Source organism: Larimichthys crocea, chromosome III (genome assembly GCF_000972845.2).
Source record: "Larimichthys crocea isolate SSNF chromosome III, L_crocea_2.0, whole genome shotgun sequence".
In the NCBI taxonomy this organism is placed as follows: Eukaryota; Metazoa; Chordata; class Actinopteri; family Sciaenidae; genus Larimichthys; species Larimichthys crocea.
In genome coordinates, this window is record NC_040013.1 from 33,169,713 (window position 1) to 33,190,575 (window position 20,863).

Here is a 20,863-nt window from a genome sequence, read left to right on the forward strand (position 1 = left end):
AAAAGAAAGAAAGTGATTATTAGTGAGTTATAACTGGAAAACTGGTTGATTAGACTCCATTATTAAATTAATATACGAAATTATTTGAATTAAAATTAGACAGTAGTCAGGATGTAGCGCTGAAAACTGAGAATTGAGTTTTCTAAGTTCTGGAGCTGGCTGTGATTAACATAGTAGATGGAAATGGCAAAATCACCCCAAGAACTGTTTCACATTCAGACAGCAAAAATATGATAAATATTATAAGATTATGCATGTAAAGTAGTTTTAGCTTGATTCGGTTTTATCTAACCTTAGTTTTAAAAATGCTTCCTGTTTCTCAGCTTCACAATGGTAACGTAACTTTGTCAAAAAAGCGAATGCAGCATATTCCTCAGTGTGATGGATTACCTCTGTCAAGCAAATTTCAAGTCTCTGCAAGTTGATGTTCATATTGTACTGAAATTAATGAAAACCAAGCCCTGCCTGGAAGGTAGAAAATCAATCTAGAAACTTGTTATGTGATTCAGAAAGATGGCAACCACAGGGTGCAAGCATTTCCTGATTAACAGATTAAAACTTGTGAAATCACTAGTATTGAAGCTCAAGTTAAGCTTCTGGTGACCTTTATTTTTTCTGTCTCTTCTCAGGATCATATCCCAGTCCCGTACCAACCAGACTCCAGCAGTAATCCCTCATCCACCACCTCCTCCACCCCGTCATCCCCAGCTCCTCCCCTGCCCAGCAGTGCCACACCCCCCTCGCCACTACATCCGTCTCCACAGTCGGCACGGCAACAGAAACAGTTCAACTTGACGGGTATTAAAATGTGCAAGAATACACTAAAATATAAATACTTTGACAGGGTTATCACAGAGGAAGCAATGATGCCTAATCCTTGACTTTCCAAGGATGTCACATAAATGTCCAAAAATATGTTCGGGAATAATTGAGAAAAAGAAACTCCTTGTAAAGGTTTTCTTCATAATTGTCTGTTTCTTTGGTTACAGATACATTCCCTGGGTGCTATAAAAATGTAATGGAAATCCATCCTAGTGTGTTATCTGTTATTTGCCATCCCCAGAGAAAAGTCAACAGTGTGCCTGAAAACGTGAACAATTCTATATTTCATACAAGTATTTTTTTTTTACATAAAAACTGTCCTTGAACATGAACATCTCACATACACCTCACACTGTTAATATCATTACAGAGTAGTCCAATTTATTCTGAGAATAACAATACAGTGCTGCGTATAGCATGCCAGGATAATTCATGTGGTGTTTGTGCTAGAAAAGCCTGTAAATAAAGGGAGTGAAGTGTAAAAGACTGAAATTTAAGTGGTTAATCAACAAATTAACAGTTGAAAGACTCTGATGTGAACTTTTAATTTGTTTTCTGAAGCAAACCTGTGTCCATGAAGTAATCTGAGAGCAGACCCTGAAATAACAGACACAAAAAATTGGCACGTCTACACTTAATAAAAACTAAAGCTCTCCTTTTGTCGCCTTCCACAGCCTCCAGTTATTTCAAATACAAACAGCAGTTCATCTTCCCAGGTAAGTACCTCATAACTGATCATTACCCATAATGCACTGCAACCAGCCCAGGATAAGTAAGGAGAAGACAGAGGGCTCTTTTGATGTCGGTGGTGATTTTTATCTCCTCACCCTGGCCTCCTTTAAGACGCCCCTACACCCACTCATTGCTTGTCTCATTCGGGCCTCCTAATGATTTGTCAATGCCCTGACTCTTTCTTTTTGCCCACACTGGTAAGACACAGTCTTTGCTCATTTGGCAGGTTATTACGGCGGAGACAATCCGTAGTGGTGTGAAGGAAAGACTGAAGTGTAATTGAGATGTGGGGAGACAGGTTTCTGGAAATGCATAAATATAAAGCGTGCAGTGTTATGCCCAGGTTCTGATTATTGTAACCATACATACAAAGTCTATATATCTATATATCTATATCTATATCTATATCTATATCTATCTATATATCTATATCTATATATCTATATCTATCTATATCTATATCTATATCTATATCTCTCTCTCTCTCTCTCTCTCTCTCTCTCTCTCTATATATATATATATATTTATATATATATATATATACCTACCTAGCACTTATAGTTAATATATGTTGTAGTCCAATCAATCTAAAAACCTTATGCTGTGAGTAGAGCTACTGCCACATTCATGTCAATCCAATTTACTGTAAATGCTGGCTTTCATTTAGAAAGGAAAAGGAAATGTAAACAAACATTTGCATAAGCTTCCCAAGGACAATTACAGCATAATTTAACATGTATTTATTTATTGTTCACATAAGTACTCTTAGAAGCTGCTCGAGTGCATCCCAGCATACATTTTTTAGTTAGAAATTAGGAATACCCTGCAGAAGCTATAAGTCTGTCACATGGATCGCAGACAGATCAGCTGGCTCGGATTCATACCATTGGCCGATTCAATTCAATTCAGAGCCTCCAATCATCTTGGCTTGCTGGTCTTTGGAGTAAATCCATGCAAACATCCATGCAGCCTCCACACAGAAAACAACAGCACGTCCCTCTTGCTGTGATGAGGTATTGCCAGCTACTAATTCACCGTACCACAAAGGGAATGTTTTTTTTTGGGGCTCCCACTTTGTGTCACAAATTGTAAGAGGGGGCCAACACAGCGTGGCAGCCAATCCTCTGATGTCTTTCAGAGGTAGATCTAGCACAACAGCTGACCTTACTCGTCAAGAATAGCAAAGAGAATCCAACCTGCTGTTTTCTTTTCACTGGTAATACAGCATGCTGTTACATGCATGCATCCTTTTACAGTCATCAAATTAGATGTCCTTCTTTCTTCTTTTCTTTTTTTAAGACATGTACTGTGCTACATACATGCCATACATCAACATATCTTTACACAGAGCGTGCCTCCGTTCCCACCATGAAAACATTTCTGATTGTAATTTCTATACAAAGGACGCCAAGAAAGAAGTTCATTATGGTGCGGAGGGGGTTTCCATTGTACAGCTAACATTTTCTTTGCTGCATTCAATGCAGTGTTTTCAAATGAAGCCAGGTGCATAGACAAAAAACTAACATGTGAAAGCCTCAAGGAAAACACTGTTGAATTCCAGCACACTGTTGGCACTAAGTGTTTTGAATGCAACACACAAACACAAACCAGTGTGAGGCATCAAATGAACAAATATATTATAAATGTATCATTATGTGGTGTAGTGATGCATGAGAAATGTTCTCTATGTGGTATCTCTCTAATATTTCGAAAACACAGGCACCATTATAAACCAAGTTAATGTTAAATGCAATTTAAAAAAAATAATAATTTGTTGATTTGATTTCGTTCTGTGACTCTGATATCTCCAGATGTTGCTCCTGAAGCTCCTCCAAGCAGAGCACCGCAGGTCATCCTGCACCCTGTCCTATCTGAACCAGGGTGAGTAGAATCTATTTCGCAAGTAATTCAATAAAACCATGTCTACCTTTAAAAGGAATTAAGAAACCACTTCTGATCTTCATCGGGCTCCATGTCTCCGCTCAGTTATCTTCCTCTCATATGCATGCTCTCTCGTCCCCTCCTCCCTCTTCTCCTTCTCTCTGTGGCTGCTGGTCAGAGGCCAAGTCAAACTTATTGGAGCACAGATATTTGGGTGACAATTTCAATGCGAGGGCTGACATGACGAATACTCAGAGACTAATGTTAGCATAGCCTTTAGTTCACGCTACACTTGGGATGCCAACTGGATTTTCACTGGCTCTTTGAGGAAGCCAGTGGTCACGGGAGAACAACCGGAAGAAGAGGAGGAGTGATGAGATGCCTTTCGACCCAGATGTTAATTAGATTAGGTTCTCAATCTATCACAAGAAACAGGGCAAGAGAACCTCCATCTATAGGCGGATGGTCAATTGTGATGAAATATGGACAGTACCCATAGATTGTAATGGTTTAATCAATAGCAAATAATGCCACTGTTAATTTTATTTTCGAAATATCAAAATGGTCTTCAAAAGGTCCTACAGAGGAAGGCAAATGTTAGGAGTTTTTAAATTAAGGTATATAGCATGTTAGTGATTTGGTGTATTTGATGTCTTCATGTCACCATTCGTGTAGCAGCTGCAAGCTTTGAGATAAAAAATTAAAAGCAATGTTTGGAAGAAATAAGAATCAGAAAAATGTATAGGATTCCAAATAATGGCTTGCAAACATCACAGTAGGCTCCACGTGCATTTGAATAGAATGTGCTTGTTTGAGGTGTAGAGCTGCATTCATTACCATAATAATCATAATGTGACATAAAGATTTTCTTTCTGTATTTTTAGAACAAATACAGCCATTGAACTGTGAAGCTTCATTGCCAGTTTTTGCACAAGATGCGATAAACGCATGCAGGAAACGATCACTTGCCAATACGTAATGCAAGATTTTCCTCGTTTGTGTAGAGCTGCATCATAAAGGATGGGAATTCTGTAAGATATCAACAGATATCACAAATACTTGATGAATCTGGTAAGAGTGACAGCTAAGTGATTGAATCCAAATTGATCATGACCAGTCATGTTCTTAGGAAGAAAAGGTAAAAACATAAGAGAATGTCATAGGTGTAGAAAAATAGGTACTTTAATAGATTCTCAATTCTCATTCAAAGTTCAGATTTATTGTCATTATACAATACAGAACTACACAATGAAATGCAGCCTATCCATACACTCTTGTGGATATCTTCACTATTCACAGGTGTACAGAGGGCATGCTGGAAGTTTTTCATCAGAGCAGCTGTTGCAGTAAATAGATAGCTCCTTGGGAAAAAAAAAATCTGTTGGTTCAATAAGTGACAGTAGCTCATACTGCACGGCAACCTCCTTGGAGGGGGTTGGGTGAAATATAAATTTCCTCCTGCTGGGATCAATCAATAAAAGTGTCACATTTTTTACTTTGCAAGAACTGATAAAAAATACCTCAGCATATTCTAACTGGAGGCAGTCACATGCAGCTTAGATTTAGAGATTAGATAATTAAGAGGTTAAATTAAGAAGGATGAAAACATACACGATCGTTTTAAACCCATGTCTTTGAGTCTCATTACTACTGTATATCTCTACATGGACAGTTTTCACCATTACTTCTTTTCTCACTCTCACAGTCTCTCGTTTGCTGCCTTTCGACAAATGTGAATACATTAGCGCCGTCATGGAACCCATATTCCTCTGGTTTAATTAATGCTATTGTCCCTCCTTTCCCACATCTTTGTATGCTCTCGTAGTGGCTGCTAGCAGATTTCTTTGGCCTTAATGGCCTCATCCCAGGGTTAATGAGGGCCTGTCTCAGACCCCAACACCCGGCAGGTGCCCCTCATTAGAGCAGAGATCGAATCGCTGGTAGGGGCCCTTAGCGCCACAGGAATCACATATTATTTTATATGCTGTCTCACTTGTGGTCTTTGCCCATGAGTCCAGAATTGCTTTGCGTACTAGTGTTAATATACCACAGAGAGGTTACACACTGATGTTACACAGCCAGTTATGTGAACAGAGGACGATGGGTTTAAGAGGAGAAGTGGGTTCATTTGTGTTATGTCCTTGGCACCCACGGTGTGGGTGACATTGTATATACCGGGGTCAGAAATTAATAAGGGCGCAGGGCGCAAATGCACTTGAAAGTTCATAAAGTGACTATGAAATTAACAATTATGGTTAGAAAATGCCTGTAATTAGGAGTGCCCTTTGTTACATTAAGACCTCTTCACATTATATTAATTTAACTGTTGAACGGTTTTGATGTGCTTAATGTGTTATGCCACCTGTGGACCACTGCAGGTGATCTGCATAAAATCCACTGGTCCAGCAATTATTTCCAGTGTAATCTCAGCATGAGAATATTAAGGAACAAAATACAGAGCTGGATTAAGCTAAGTACTACTAAAGAAAATGCCAGCTGCACAAAAAAACTAAAATAAACTAGATTTGAAAATCATCAGCAAACAAAGCATAGTTGGAAATCAAGGAAGGGAAATGTAATTATCCTCTGTAACATCAGTAGTTACTTATGCAGGAGTAGGAAGGAATCGTTTGTGATAATTTAAAACAAATTTAAGTTTTTCAGTCACAGTGAAAATCCTCTCATAGTCATTAAAACTGTCTCGACATGGGACCTGACTTAGAACAAAATGATTCTGCATCAGAATGTCTCTTGTCTTTGGTGTGGACAGCTGACAGCTGTGTACTAAAATCAGTGGCAAACAGTTCAATTCCTCAGAGCTTACAGATTCAAGGATTCAGTTCTCTTAACTATATCCGACACACATGCAAGCGATGAGCAATCTGTTCAATTAAGCAGCAGCATCACAGCCTGCAGTCATGAAGGTCTACATATAGACTGACTGATCACAGGCCGGGGTCCCAGATCAAGCTGTACTGTACCACCAATTACAATTGGAGTTCCTCCAATCATGCTACAATACTTAGAAGATGCAAATGTCTATGTCAGAGTCTGTTTAGTCCTAGTCTTTAGTCATTAATGTGAAAAGCATGTGTTCTATAAGGACTTTGTGGCTTGAGAAATCTGATATAATGCCTCAAGTGATGTCACTCAAGTCAGCGTTGGTTTGGTATGAAAAATATAAGTTTGAAAATAGATGAAATTAATGAAAAAAAAAGGAGAGTTAGAAAGAAACTTGTTTACCAGATCTCTATAAACTGCTGCTCATCTCTGCTTGAGACTAGCAACATGACATAAGCCACAACAGGGTAACACACCAGAATCTCTGATCCAGCTGTTGGTGGTTGAGTTGCATTGTTGGTAATGTAGGCGTCGGGTTTTGACAATGTAAGGAATAATTAAAAAAAAAACCTTGTCAGTGGAGCAAAAATAAATAAATAAGTACATGAAAAAAACATGCTCATTAGTTGGACCTGCTTTACTTATGTTGTTTTCTCTTGGATTTATTTATACACTTATTGTTCTTGCTTTTAGGAATGAGGGCAACCCTTTGCTTCAAATCGAAGTTGAGCCCACATCAGATGTGAGTCCTTCTTTTGATGCTTTTAAATGTATGCAAATGTTAGTTTGCCATTCATGCCATTGTTTCACTTCTCCACATTTTTATGGAGTGTGAAATTACCTGTGAATCTGAATGGAGACAAAATACAGCTCTCACAATCACTCACCGCAGTCATTTGTAATTGTTTTCTCATTTAGCATAATTTGGCTCAGCTCTCTGAGCAGCCTCCAGGTAAGTTATGCAGCAAGAAGGGGAAAAAAAACCCTGCAGCTTCACTGATCGTCATCACTGTTCCTGTAACAATGATATATTTTGAGAAAATGTGATGCAGATTGCCTTGAATGATATTCCAGCAGGCATCTCTGAATAGGTCATTTTCTCTCCTGCATTATATTTAAAATCAAATCAGACTAACTTAGTCAGTTTTTCTCCCTGGATGTTTTCCCTTTTCATAACACTCTATTATTTCTTTTATTGGTAATGGCCTGAACAGCAGTTAGTATTGCAAATGCGAGGCAATATATAAGTGTGAATTTTTTGAGAGAGAAAATGTATGATTTAAACTGTATTGAGTACATATTTACTGATGACCTCAACTAAACTAAAATTCAGAAATAAAGATAAAAGAGTACAAACATATGACACCATAACTTATTACAGTCAGCAGACAAATAATTATGTACTGTATGTATCTTATGACTGAAACTCCTACTTAGTTTGGAGGTGATTTTAGCAGTTATCCAGCTACTGAATGACATTTGTCAGAATACAAGCATGTGATATCTTAGTAGAATATTTAATTTATTTATTTAATATCATGTCTTTGTGTTGTATAAGCGCATCTGTGAATCTGTGATATTCAGGCCTTAAGCTACTAAAGAACAGGTCAATTTTGCCTTATCACAGAATGAGGAGGGCAACGATGAGGACTCAGGTGATGAGTTTGAGGAGATGAACCTGTCGCTCCTGTCGGCTCGCAACTTCCCGCGCAAAGCCAGCCAGACCAGCATCTTCCTGCAGGAGTGGGACATCCCATTTGAGCAGCTGGAGATTGGGGAAATGATCGGTAAGGGGCGCTTTGGCAAAGTTTTCCATGGACGCTGGCACGGTGAGGTGGCCATCCGTTTGATTGACATCGAGCGCGACAACGAGGACCAGCTCAAGGCCTTCAAGCGTGAGGTGATGGCCTACCGCAACACTCGCCATGAGAATGTGGTTCTGTTTATGGGGGCCTGCATGAGCCCACCACATCTGGCCATCATCACCAGGTAAGGATAAAGACGAAACAGGTTGTGTTGTACAGGAGGCTGGGAAATCAGTTCTACAGATGTTATGCTGTCACGTCGCACAATTACAAATCTAAAGTCTATGTAAAGTAAGAATAAGTATATGTGTTCTGAGTTTGTCAGACTAAAGAAGAAAATGTTATTAACCACCCAGCCAAATTTGAATGATTAAAAATATCGACAAGTTTATGAAATTAGGTGTCAAAATTGTGTTAAAATGAGCTGGATTCTCAGCTCCATGACTGTGTGGGCGTGTCCACTGAATGCACTGGAGCCATGCCCACTTGTGGGAGCAGTCATACAGCAATTTTGAAGTGACTGAAACATGTCAGATGAGTTTAAAAAAAAATACTAACTTTGAAACACACTGAGTGAGATGAATTAATCTCTGCTTGGGATGCAGGGGTATGCTCAGGGTGGCCTCAGCGTGTCATCGAGCCACCCTTTAGGACTGCCCAAAAAATCCTGGACTGAAAACTGCTGAAAAACTGCTCACATTTCAGTCACAGATCGTTCAAAGTCTTTTCACATGTTTTCAGCAACTATTTTCCAACATATTTCATGTGTTTTGTAAGAAATCTCAGAATTGCCTTTACACAGACTTTAATGTCCAGACATACTGCTACAGTACCCTGGTTGGACCATTGTGTACTATATACTTGTCTTTATATATAGTCTTTATATTATAGCACCTCCATTTCTCTTGTTAATTGAATTGACATTGGTGTCTATTAAAAACACATCAAATCAAGAGTATTTTAGAATGCACACTGACATTTTCTTTTCTAGTATTTTATTTATAAGGACATATACATACAGTATAGTTATTTCTAGATATATTATGGGTTCATTTATTTATATCGATATATGGTATAAAAATAACCATATTTGAAATGAAACTGAAGAAGGTAAAGGGAATACAGTTGTATATTATTATGTGCAAATGTGCATCATACATTACAAGTGTAAATAAAGTCAAACACTACAGACGTTTTTTTGACCTATCTACCTATTCCAAACTGTGAGAAAGGGGATTTAAAAAAATATGGTAATGTGGTAATGCTGTGACATCACAGCTCTGAAATCAGTGGGTTGTCTGCTCCTGACTGAGTGGTCACTTTGTGGTTAGGTAGCTGTTTGGCCCCTAGAGCTGGTCCTTGTCCCCAGGGACTCATTTTAGATCAGCCACAGACCTGCATGCCTCTGGGAGAATGAGTTTAAAGTGGCTGACAGTGAAGCGTGCAGTTGTGGTTATAACAGGATGCTACTGTTGTTGTATGAATGAACCTATACCTACATCTTTTCTGTATTTTGCTTGACGACAGTACAGATGCCTGCAGCACAGGGTTGGAGTAAACTTAAATGAATTCTTTCATATAGTGAAAAACTTTAATTATTTCACAGCTTAGCATTCACATTTTTAGCTGCAAGCGTTTTCTCATTCATAACAAGGAGGACAGGGCTGTGTTCTTGTTAAAGACCATAGCGAGGAATACTCTCTTGTTCAATTAATTAGCACTGCTAATAATTTTCAAAAGGGATTTTTTTCAGATATGTGTCACTCTGCCACTGTCATGAACACAGGCTGTGAACAAAGGACATGTAACTAGAGGAAAACTAATTTACTCCTTTGTTTCTTCTCATTTCTGGTTTTGTTGAACAGAAAAAAAAATAATAGTTTTTCTTTCATTCTCTATTAAGAAAGAAAGAAACAGGAAACAAAGCTAAATGTAAAAGTTTAACTCTGTTCGCATCACATTCGTTGTGAATATCGTTTGAATGACTGACTGAGATGTGTGATTGCACGAGTGCAACATGACATACCTGTAAAATGAAACCTGAGTGTGGTTTATTGGATTATTATGGATGAGGGTTTTCAGGTTGCATTAGTGGAAGCATAACTATCGATCATATCTTTTTCTTCGATTGTTTCATTTGTTACAAGTGACTGTGGATCCATTTCACAGAGCACACAGAACACAGGCTCATCTGTGATGTTACCATTGGGTTTTTATCTATGGATATGGCATGATTACTCCTTTTCAAACCACACATCCTCATTAGTTCTTCATCATCTGAGTACCATAAAATGCTGCGCTCTGCTTACTAAGTATGGCTTATATACATCCTGTTTGTCTGAGGTACAGTATAGCAGTAATTGTTGTCATAAGACATAATATTTATGTACATATATTGACTGAAGTGACACAAAAGCCATAAAACCACATTTCTGCATTGAGAAGAGCCCGAGGGAAGAGAGCTACTAAAAATGCAGCTGCTGTCAGGTCAACGTTATGAATGAATATGCATGAACTGGTGGCTTCAGGTCCTTTGTTGGTCACCTGCGTGGCACAGTCGGGGTTGAAGGCTTCAGGTGTGAGGCAGGGGGTGGTTGTAGAGCTGTCTATTAATACGCTGTTGTGATGGCACCCCTCCAGAAATATGACACCACCTCCACGCACCGCAGCTTCACCCTGGCACTGAGTGGGCCTACGTTTTAGTTGAGAATGATGACATTTTATCCTCTAACAACATCTCAAACTGCACTAACTCAGGACGCAGTCTCACATGTGAAATTCAGGGTTCAAAGTGACAAAAAGACATTCAAATGTGACTGGTTAAATGAAGTGAACACAGCGATGTCAGAACTGGGAAGATAAAGGGTATCTTGTCTCACCAGTTATTTCAAAAGAGTGTATTTCAAAAGCAGAAACACTGCCTACTGTGTCAGTATTCCTTATAGCTTGAAGATTTAGTAACATCTCTGAGCGCAAACCAAGAAACTGTACAAGAAACAAGGTGGTGAAAAGTCCATAGTCCAAACTACCACCAGTAGAAAATGAACATGTCATGACTGTTATGGTGGCATGTTCACATCAAACTGACACACCATAAAAGCTGCCTAGTTGTAATTACAAATAAGAGAGATGAATTTCTGATGGCTACAGTATCTCTGGTGCCAAAATGGTTACAAAATCACCATAACTAAGTAAGTAAATAAAATCTATTAACAACAATAATACAACTGGTTTATCTAATTAAAAATGAGCTGCATAGCCTGCACGGTGTGTTAACAAATCACTTATTAGAAAAACAAACAAGTTAAGCCTCTTCCCCATATGGTAGCAATTTTGGAATAATGCATGGACGTAGTGACAACAGAGCATTTTCCTTCCTCCCATTCTGCTAACATGCCCTGAATGCAGTATTAGTAAGAGAAACAGCAATCAAATCAAATAGCTCACAGAAGTATAGCACCTTTCAACAGCAAGACAATGCTCAAGTGCTTTATGTAAAACATGTGAATAGGATTTCAAAAGAGCAAAATTCAGCAGAAGATAAAAATAAGCTGTTATAGTGCAGTTACAGTGCAATGCGAGATATGAATGAACAGTCCCAGATTTCATTTATCAAAAGGCCGTGGTAAACAGAAAAGCATTAAGCAACATTCAAGCCCAAGTTGATGCTGCACATTACTGTATGTCATTTTTGCAGGACAGTAGCGATCCTCTCATCGCTATTACGACCTGTCATTTTGGCCACTGTGAGAAAAGTATTACACAAACGAGGCTTGGATTAGACAAATAGTGTACGATCATAAAAGCAGAGCAGAATGATCATTGGGAGGATGAACATTCAAACTCAGGTTGGATGTCACTCTTTGTTCTAACGGGGTCGATCTGCGACGTTTGTCAAATGGTTTGTTTTTCCCTCTTTCAGCTTGTGTAAAGGCAGGACACTTTATTCTGTGGTGCGAGATGCCAAGGTTGTCCTGGATGTTAACAAGACCAGACAGATCGCACAAGAGATGGTCAAGGTAAAACAGCTCAACACTGACTCCCCGGAACACAGCAGTACACCTAATGTTACAGAAAAGTCACTCTCTCTCTCTCTCTCTCTCTGTCCTCAGGGGATGGGCTACCTCCACGCTAAAGGGATTTTACACAAAGACATGAAGTCCAAGAACGTGTTTTATGACAACGGCAAAGTTGTCATTACCGACTTTGGACTGTTCACCATATCTGGGGTTTTGCAGGCTGGCAGGTAATTATGCTCAGTACACATCAGAGACACGAGCACTCTTTTCAGCATGCGTGATACAGGTATTGTGCAGGAGACAGACTGACATTATTGTAAGAGTATTGGCACACATGGTGCAGGGACAACAAAATGTTAGAGTAGAGGTAAATAATATTCACAAAAAGTATGTCTGTAATTATAATTTATTTTAATATTTAACAGTCAGCATTATGTTTACATATTTGAAAATAGTAAACACTGAGTTTCATTTAATTACCATACATAAACAAAAAAAGACAGACCATGTTTTAAGTAATAGTAACCATTCCAAACCTGTCTCTCTATTTTAACCAAAGTTTTATTCTTGTGTCAGCTTTTCTCTTCAGATGAATATTTACTCCTGTTACTGGCATTTCTCAGTTTCTTTCAAAACAAACAGACCAACATCAGGGGCCAATTAGCAACATCCTCTTTTTGACAGGAAACAATGTGGATTAAGAGTAATGAAACGGAGATTGTGAAATCTGTGCTGTGAGTGTAACATGCCTAACTTTACATGAGTGCAATCGTTTAAATTGGCTTAAATCAAGCGGAAACTGTTTGTCCTCAGTCCGTCTTTATGGTTGTCGTGGGAGGAATTCCCTCTTCTCATCTGAAGAACACAAACTGTGTTAAAGGGAGGGGTTCAAGAGCAAAAATAAGACCGGGTCAAGGTTGGGCAGAGAAATTCAATAGTGGTTGGATAAATTTGACAGTACAAACTGAAATATTATACAAAGAAACCAGTGAACCACTGTTAACGATCGAAAACTATGTAAACTGTTTTTTACTCCACTCACAAATAGAGTATACGTTATTTACCATGCCATGGCTGAACAAACCAGTAATCACATATTGTATCAGCTCGATGTTGACCTCATCAACCTTCTGGTTTTTAAGCAGTTAAACGTTTTAGAGACAGAGCAGTGAGAGCAGCACAGTGAGCCATCAGGTGACGTGTACATCTACAGCAGTTTTAACAGTGAGGTTTTCATACATAAGTAGCAGATTAAACAGTCTTGAATGTATTTTACTAATCATATTGTTATGAAGTAGGCTTAAGTAGGCTACTCGTGCTACAAAAACTACTTTTCAAGATGGTGGGAGAACAAAATATTATACACACAAGACATTTCAATATTATTTTATAGCTCTATCTACATATCTCATACATTATTTCCATGTGTGTACTGTCAGTATATTATTAAGCCCCTTTTTTATTTTCTTTCTGGCTGAGATTTAAATAATAAGATTAATACCGCTCTCATATCTATGCATTAACTATGGAGCTACAGTAGAGTCAGGAGTCAATTAGCTGAGCTTAGCCTAAAGACTGGAAACAGGGAGTAGTAGCTATCCTGGCTCCATCCAAAGGTAAAAATTTGTTGCCAAGCACTTCTAAAGCTCACCTATCAACATGTTGTATCTCGTTTGTTTAATCCAAGTTGGTTGCCTGTCACAGCGGCTGGCCGAACTGACTAGCTGACAGGAATGAAAACATAACTTTAAAGCACAGGACCGTGGAAGGATATGAGTAATCAGTCAGAGGATTTGACAAAAACATAAGCTGACAAGCTCAAACTATTTACCTCAACCTTACTTGGAGTTGTTTTTCTCTTGGTCGTGACTGGGTCCACCTTCTAATCTCCTCTTTTGAGTTGTTCACATGCATAGATGCTAAAGCTATGTGTTTGTTTTTGGGGTTTTTTACGATTCACTTCCGAATCTGATATGCCTCAAAACTCATAGCGTGCAATTTAACACAGATTGTGATCAAGACGTATCTTAAGGCATGAATTCCTAAGACTGTCATTGTCACACAATCTACAGGCGCCTTTATCAGATAAGCAGATTGTAACGGTTTAAATGGAATATATATACTTGATGGTGTTACAGAAATTTGCAGGAAATCCACATTTTCCTGAAATAATAATTGAAAAACATCACCCACTTCTCTCATTGTGACTGTATGCAAATAATCATAATGTACTGTAAAAAAAAAAAAGAAGCAACAATGTAACATGTCTAATGGCTTGGCAACACAGCAGATCAGTAAACCCTGACAAGCCTCCATCTCCATCTTTCTGCAGCCGGAGAGAAGACAAACTAAGGATCCCTAACGGCTGGCTGTGTCACCTAGCCCCAGAAATCATCCAGCAGCTCTCTCCAGACACAGAGGAGGACAAACTTCCCTTCTCCAAACAGTCAGATGTCTTTGCTTTTGGGTAAGCATGCTCTTACGTGATTGCCCTTGTGTTTGTTTGCCCAGACAGTACCAGAGCCTGATGTCTAACAATCATAGCCAACAGTTGACAGAGAGAGGGTTTGCAAACCACAAATATGTGTGTGAATTCAATAAATTCTTACTTACTTTTACGGCAAAGTGTCCTAAAACTCTCATTAATATGTGTGTGATGAGGAGTTAAGAGGTATCAGCTAATTGACCAGGCAGAACAAAATCAAAGATTTTTAAACTGCGTTTCTAACCATGTGCCATGCATTGTTAGCATTCAGAAGAAGAATTCAACTTCCATCACCAGAGCGTGAGAGAATCTGAACCTATAGACAGAGCTTGCAGATACATACATTAAGAGGATATCAAATATATGAGCCATATAATTATAGGAATAGTCTGACATTTGGGAAAAATATGTGGAAAATTAGAAACATAGTTACCACTGTCATTTGTCTAAGGTAAAGATGAAGCTACAGCCAGCCACAGATTAGTAACTAAAGACTTGAAACTTGAGAAAACAGATAGCCTGGCTCCGTCCAAAGGTATTAAAATCCTAGCAGCACCTTTAAAGCTCAGTAATTAATTAACACATTATATCTTGTTAGCTTAATGGCTTTAATTGTATGAAAATGATAAGCCGCGGGGGGATTATGTGCTAGACTATTTCTTGACCAGGAGCAGCAACTTCTTGTCCTCACTGTTGAGTCCCATATCAATGCAAGGTTGCCAAGCAACACACATAAGCACTTCTGTTTAATGTTTTAGTGGATTAAAAAAACCAAAAAGAATATAAATATTAATATTAATATTAGAAAAATATATTAAGGGCTGTCAAATTAACCGTGTTTAAATTTTTTGTCCGATTAATTTTAAAGAATTAACGCGTTTTAAAAAACAATTAACGCATTAAACAACGCGGTTTTGTTTGTTTAACTTCCCGGGTGGGCGGCGGGGGGCGGCGGGCCCCCGCCATTTTTGGAAATGTGGCAAAAAGTAGAGCCTTTTGTTTGGTTTGTTGTTTGTTTTCGCCCCAGATATATTAAGTGGTTGGGTGTTTGAAATGGGTGTCATAAGAGGCAATTAAACTGGGTAAAAGCCCCGCAAACGGAAGACTGCGAGCCCCTGGGCCGGAGAATCCCACGCCCCACATTAGCCCCCCAATAGCTGTTGGTGCAAACCGGGCCTGACCGTGGTTTTTTTAAGTTTAACGGGCAGAACTGCCACATCCCATATGGCGGGAACGGGACGTTTAACGTAAAAGTCCGCAAGCAAAAACGGGACCGAGACCTGCTGTTTCAGTGAAGGCCCGCCCCTTTTATATATTGTCTAAGGGATCTATAACCTAATCCTAACTAAAGGAGAAGGTCCCTTGTGCAAATAATAATGTCCCTATGAATCCCTATCCAAACCTAAAAAGGAAAAGAGTACCGTGTTAAAAATATAGGTACTATGATCCTAAATCCTAACTAAAAAGGGAGAGTTACCCCCCCCCTCCCCTGGCAATATTATTGTCCTATGATCTACTAATCCTAAACTAAAGGAAAGAAGTCCCCCACCCCCTGTTGGGGTGATTAAAGATGGATAAGGACGGACTTTTAGGGGGAACATTTCATTTTAAAAAGTTGCCCGACGGCTTGTTGGACAAAAACAAGGCAATTTGCACAGTTTGCAAAGCCGAATTTAAATTCCACAGAAGTAACACGACTTTAACATATCACCTCAAAGCAAAACACCCAGTCTACACTACAGGAGTGTGGCACTCCTCAGTATATTTCCTCATTCTGGCTTTTTTCTGTTTGCACTGTGCATATGTGCACCTTAAGCCAATAACATGAATGAATTTCATATACTTTATCTGAGTTTATTCTACATTAATTTGATCATTTTACATAAATAAATATTAATTATAAGCTTCAGTCTCAGAAAAATGCATTTAATTTATTGATACATTTATTGATAGATTAATCGCGATTAATCGCGATTAATTACAGAAATTTTTGCGATTAATTAGTTAATTTTTTTTAATCGATTGACAGCCCTAATATATATATATATATATATTACTGAGTCAAGCTAGCTGTTTCCCCCTGTTTCCAGAATGCTGGCTGTAGTGTCATATTTACCATATACAAATGAGAGTGGTATCAATTATCTCTCTCCTCTCATCTAGTAATTAAGCCTGTTTTTCAAAATGTCACACTATTCATTTAACACTTAACACACAAACACTAAAAGGATAAAATAAATACATTTATGGGACCAGCTTGGCACAACAGAACCTCTCTGTTTTGCATTCAGGCGGTTGTAGTATTATCTCTTTTAACAAAACTGCCCAGAATGTAACTGTACCTTAAATCTATTTATTCAAAATAATGTGGTGTTTGACCCATTCTGACCAAAATCATCCCACTGACGCTCTTAGTTATCCTGTACAGATTGCTTTTTCCTGTCAAGTGTCACTCAGGTCTCTCGAAGTAAGGTGTCCTCCTCCCCCTCTTCCTCTAAAGTCCAATTTTAAATTTGTCCTAAGTTGATTTAATATCCCAGAGGCTCCTGCTCTTGCTCTGCTGCCATTACTGATTCATTTGTGGGGGTGGACGGCGCTCTGTTGACTCCTAGCGCAATTGCATTTTCAGATGGTCGCCCATATGGAGGTTTCGTCGCTATATCATTCTAAAGGGAAGAAGAGTGCCGCGCTGGCGCACAATGTCCAGCTGCTCTGTTAGCCCTTGTGTTACCTAGAGGTGACCCCCATGGCTGTTTTACATATTCATCAACAATCAGCCGTCATTTTTTTCCCCCTACTCCTGGCAAAGAGCTATTTTTACACTACTCAAACATGACGTGCAGGAGCAGTATGAAAATAACCGCTCATTTGCACAGGGAGGGTGGTGTATACTAATTTTGTCTGAGCAGTAGTTAAGAATTCGTGGTGTCTTCAACTTCTGGGAGTTGAAGACAAACTTCGTCCACCAAATGCATGTTTGCAATGTTTTTGCAGCTGTACATTCATCTGAAAGCTGCCTGAATCCTCTTTATTTGATAGTTTATCGTTGTCGTGACTGATACCGCAGCTTCCATAGGTGCGTTTTGAAGACAGTGGTATTCTCTTGACCACACAGTCCAAAGCACTGACCCACTCCATTTTTCTGTCTTCTCAGCACCATCTGGTATGAGTTACACGCACGTGAGTGGCCTTACAAGAGTCAGCCAGCGGAGGTGATCATATGGCAGATCGGCAGTGGGATGAAGCCCAACCTCGCCCAAACCGGCATGGGGAAGGAGATATCAGTAAGTTTGTTTGTTTTCTTTTTAATTTGTCACAATTCATGGGTCCCACTCATTTTTCAAACTTAGGCAAATCGTTGCATATTTTTTCATGTTCAAGCACTCTTCGAATCCTAGGCTCATATTGCCCCAACACTTTTTCTAAATATTTATTCATGTTACATTACAAAGAAAGAAAGTCTGTGGCTGGATTTACCAAGGTGCTCTTATAAGATGTATGGAAAATATTTTTTACTGGCTAACTTTTAGCTACAGACAGAAGTTTGGCACAAACCTGCATAGCAACAAGATATATGAATGTTTATAAATCAGAGTTAGTTAGACCAGGGTTTTTAGTCTGACCTTGTGGGCCCCCATTAGTATTGGGTTTTCTGGTCTTTGCAATGTGTTCAACATGATTTTCCTTCTTGCTTTCCTTCACCTTGCTCCCCTCCTCCCCTCCTCTCCTCTCTCCTTGAATCACCTGCAGTGCCCATTTGAACAAATCTGGGGGGTTTACCTGTAAATTCAGCATGCCACCTCTCTAAGTTGTGGCATGGCAACACAGATGTTTTTTTACAAATCACACAGTGGAGCTGTGATGAGTTACTCTAGTGAGACCAAATGAAGCAGCTATGTTCTTGGCACTAAAAAGTTCATTTAATTAATTTTGCTGCTTCAAGGGAAATGTGTCAGTGAGCTGTTTTTTTACAGTCGCTGCTACTGCTGCTGCACTGAGCGGCCCCGACTAGCAACAGCTAACTTTCAATTGTTTTTAGAACCCGAGCATGCACCAGACGTTACCCCCTCATGTTGTAACTTTTCATATCTCTCCCTCCACATCTCCACTTCAACGCACACTAGACTAAATTAAAAATTTGAGTTTTAAAATGCAGGCACGATTATATGCATGGCACTCATTTATTCAGTAATGCCTAACTTCCGATACATCTCAAGGTGTTTAAATATGATTTGTTTTTTGTTTTTTTCCCCAGGACATTCTGCTTCTGTGCTGGGCGTACAAGCAGGAGGAGCGGCCCAGCTTCTCCAAGCTGGTAGATTTACTGGAAAAGTTGCCAAAACGGAACCGTCGCCTTTCCCACCCAGGGCACTTCTGGAAGTCAGCTGAGTATGTCAAATGAGTTAGGGACACTAAACAGCAAACAATCAGCAACTATAACAAAAAAACAAAAAAAAACAAAAAAGAAAAAACAAAACAGCCGCCATAACTCTACATAAATAACCCACCTCCTTAAAGAATGCACTGAATCCAAAAGCCAGCCCAGTGATGAAAACTGCCCATGCTGTGTGTATTTTCATGGAATGTTGGCATGTGTGTGTACAGATAAGTTGACTGTCCAGCTTCTCAAAGCAGTCGGGACTCATATTTTCTTTGGTTTGATTTAAACCATACAGGATATTTTTTCCTTTCTCTTTTTTGTCGTTTACTATTGACTTGATCCCTTCATAATATTTGATTTATTTCCTGGATGTATCTTGCTTGTAACTTTCGACTGATCACATCATCCTGGACTTGAACACATGTTTGAGTACAAATGTAGATTTTCCCCCCATGTCTTCTTTTTTGTTGTTGTTGTTGTTGTTCTGAATGAGTGTAACTGTTGTACATCAAACATTGTATATTTTCACAACATTGTCTTGCCATTTCTTATGTCTGTCAACTGTGTAGACCATTTTCTCAGTGTTACCTCATGATCTTTCATGTGTGGATGTCTGTGCCGGGTACATGTTTGTCTGAAAAGCTTTATTTAAATTTTTAAAAAAATGTCCTCTTATTTACGCCGTACCATTTGAATGTGAAGAAGCCAGCTTCCCTGTTTGTGCAGGGATGTTTTGGCACCGTTCTTTGATGGGAGACTGTTCTCTGATCAGCCTGTGCTTTGAATATTGCCTGTGAACATAAGTGAGACATTTGAACAAGAACTTTGGAGAGAAAGAAAAAAAAAAAAAAGGCCACTGGTCAGATCAGCACTCCCTCACTTGACACTGTTCTGTGAAATCGCTGACACTTGAAATGTATCTCGCCAACTGTTGCAGAACTAATTACCCTTCAGAAATGCTATCACTGAGCCCCCCATCCCTCCTATCCCAGAAAACAATGTATATTCTTTTACTTTGAATAGCTAATGATAGATACATAATACAATAGAGACAGATAAAAAATCCAAAGCTTGCTACTGTTATAGTCAGTGCAGTAAGTTTTATTCTACATTAACTACTTAGAGCCTAATCAGTGACAGATTATTGAAAATAACACATGAGGTTTCTGAGTAGTGTACTGTTTTATAAAATAGTTTGAATCAAAGACCTGTTGCTATTGGACCCGGGCCTAAGGAGTGGAATGATTTGGATCCGTACGGGAAAAATAGGTCTGTAATGATTTGACTGTTGATGCATAAAGGGAGAGCACATGACCTTTAAAAAGGCAAAACAAAAACTTTGAGTTTGTTCAGACTTACTTAAAAGCAGTGTTGTAATCATTTTGACGTTAATTCATCCTGCCACAACCTGAGTTTTTATCCAAGCAATTCTTTAACTTATTTACTTTTACTTTCATGCTGGGAATTTTCAAGAATCGCTATAAAACTTTACATCACTACTACACAACACAGAAATCATTGCTATTTACCTAAAGACGCTCTCTAACCATTGATAAATTACTTTAGTTGTATAAAAGTTTGTTCAGACTGAATGTTTCCACTAACAGCCAAAACACGTGGAACTTTTGCTTAACAGTGGCTACTGACACTACAAGGACCAGTTAAAAACAAGTGGAGTCAACAAACTGCCTCGGAGATGTACATTCACACCAGACCGAGCCAGTCTGTAGAAGCTTTTCTAAACTTAGAGCAATGGTGCCTTTTTATTGCTTATTAATTCAACTTTTAAACTATTAGAGAAATATTCTCTCAAAAGTTATATAATCTTGCTTTAAAGCAAAGACATGTCCACTCAAATAAAACATTTTCAGTTTTATTTTACAAGAGGAAAATGCCA

The 20,863-nt window shown here is 38.8% G+C and overlaps 1 protein-coding gene across 3 annotated transcripts in view; it reads left to right on the forward strand.

The window, feature by feature from the left end:
• The window catches only part of ksr2 (kinase suppressor of ras 2), a 92,303-nt gene that overhangs the window by 60,570 nt on the left and 10,870 nt on the right, over nt 1-20,863 (forward strand). For 2 of the 3 annotated variants that reach the window (XM_027278106.1, XM_019272010.2), the window contains 10 exons: nt 630-798; nt 1,497-1,538; nt 3,366-3,435; nt 6,970-7,018; nt 7,904-8,265; nt 12,004-12,100; nt 12,194-12,327; nt 14,433-14,567; nt 17,740-17,869; nt 18,841-19,827. In XM_027278106.1, coding sequence (XP_027133907.1) covers nt 630-798; nt 1,497-1,538; nt 3,366-3,435; nt 6,970-7,018; nt 7,904-8,265; nt 12,004-12,100; nt 12,194-12,327; nt 14,433-14,567; nt 17,740-17,869; nt 18,841-18,987 — 1,335 coding nt within the window. In that variant the 3' untranslated portion in view covers nt 18,988-19,827. Of the gene's footprint in view, nt 1-629; nt 799-1,496; nt 1,539-3,365; nt 3,436-6,969; nt 7,019-7,903; nt 8,266-12,003; nt 12,101-12,193; nt 12,328-14,432; nt 14,568-17,739; nt 17,870-18,840; nt 19,828-20,863 lie in introns of those variants that run through there. The other variant, XM_019272011.2, reaches the window with a different exon arrangement.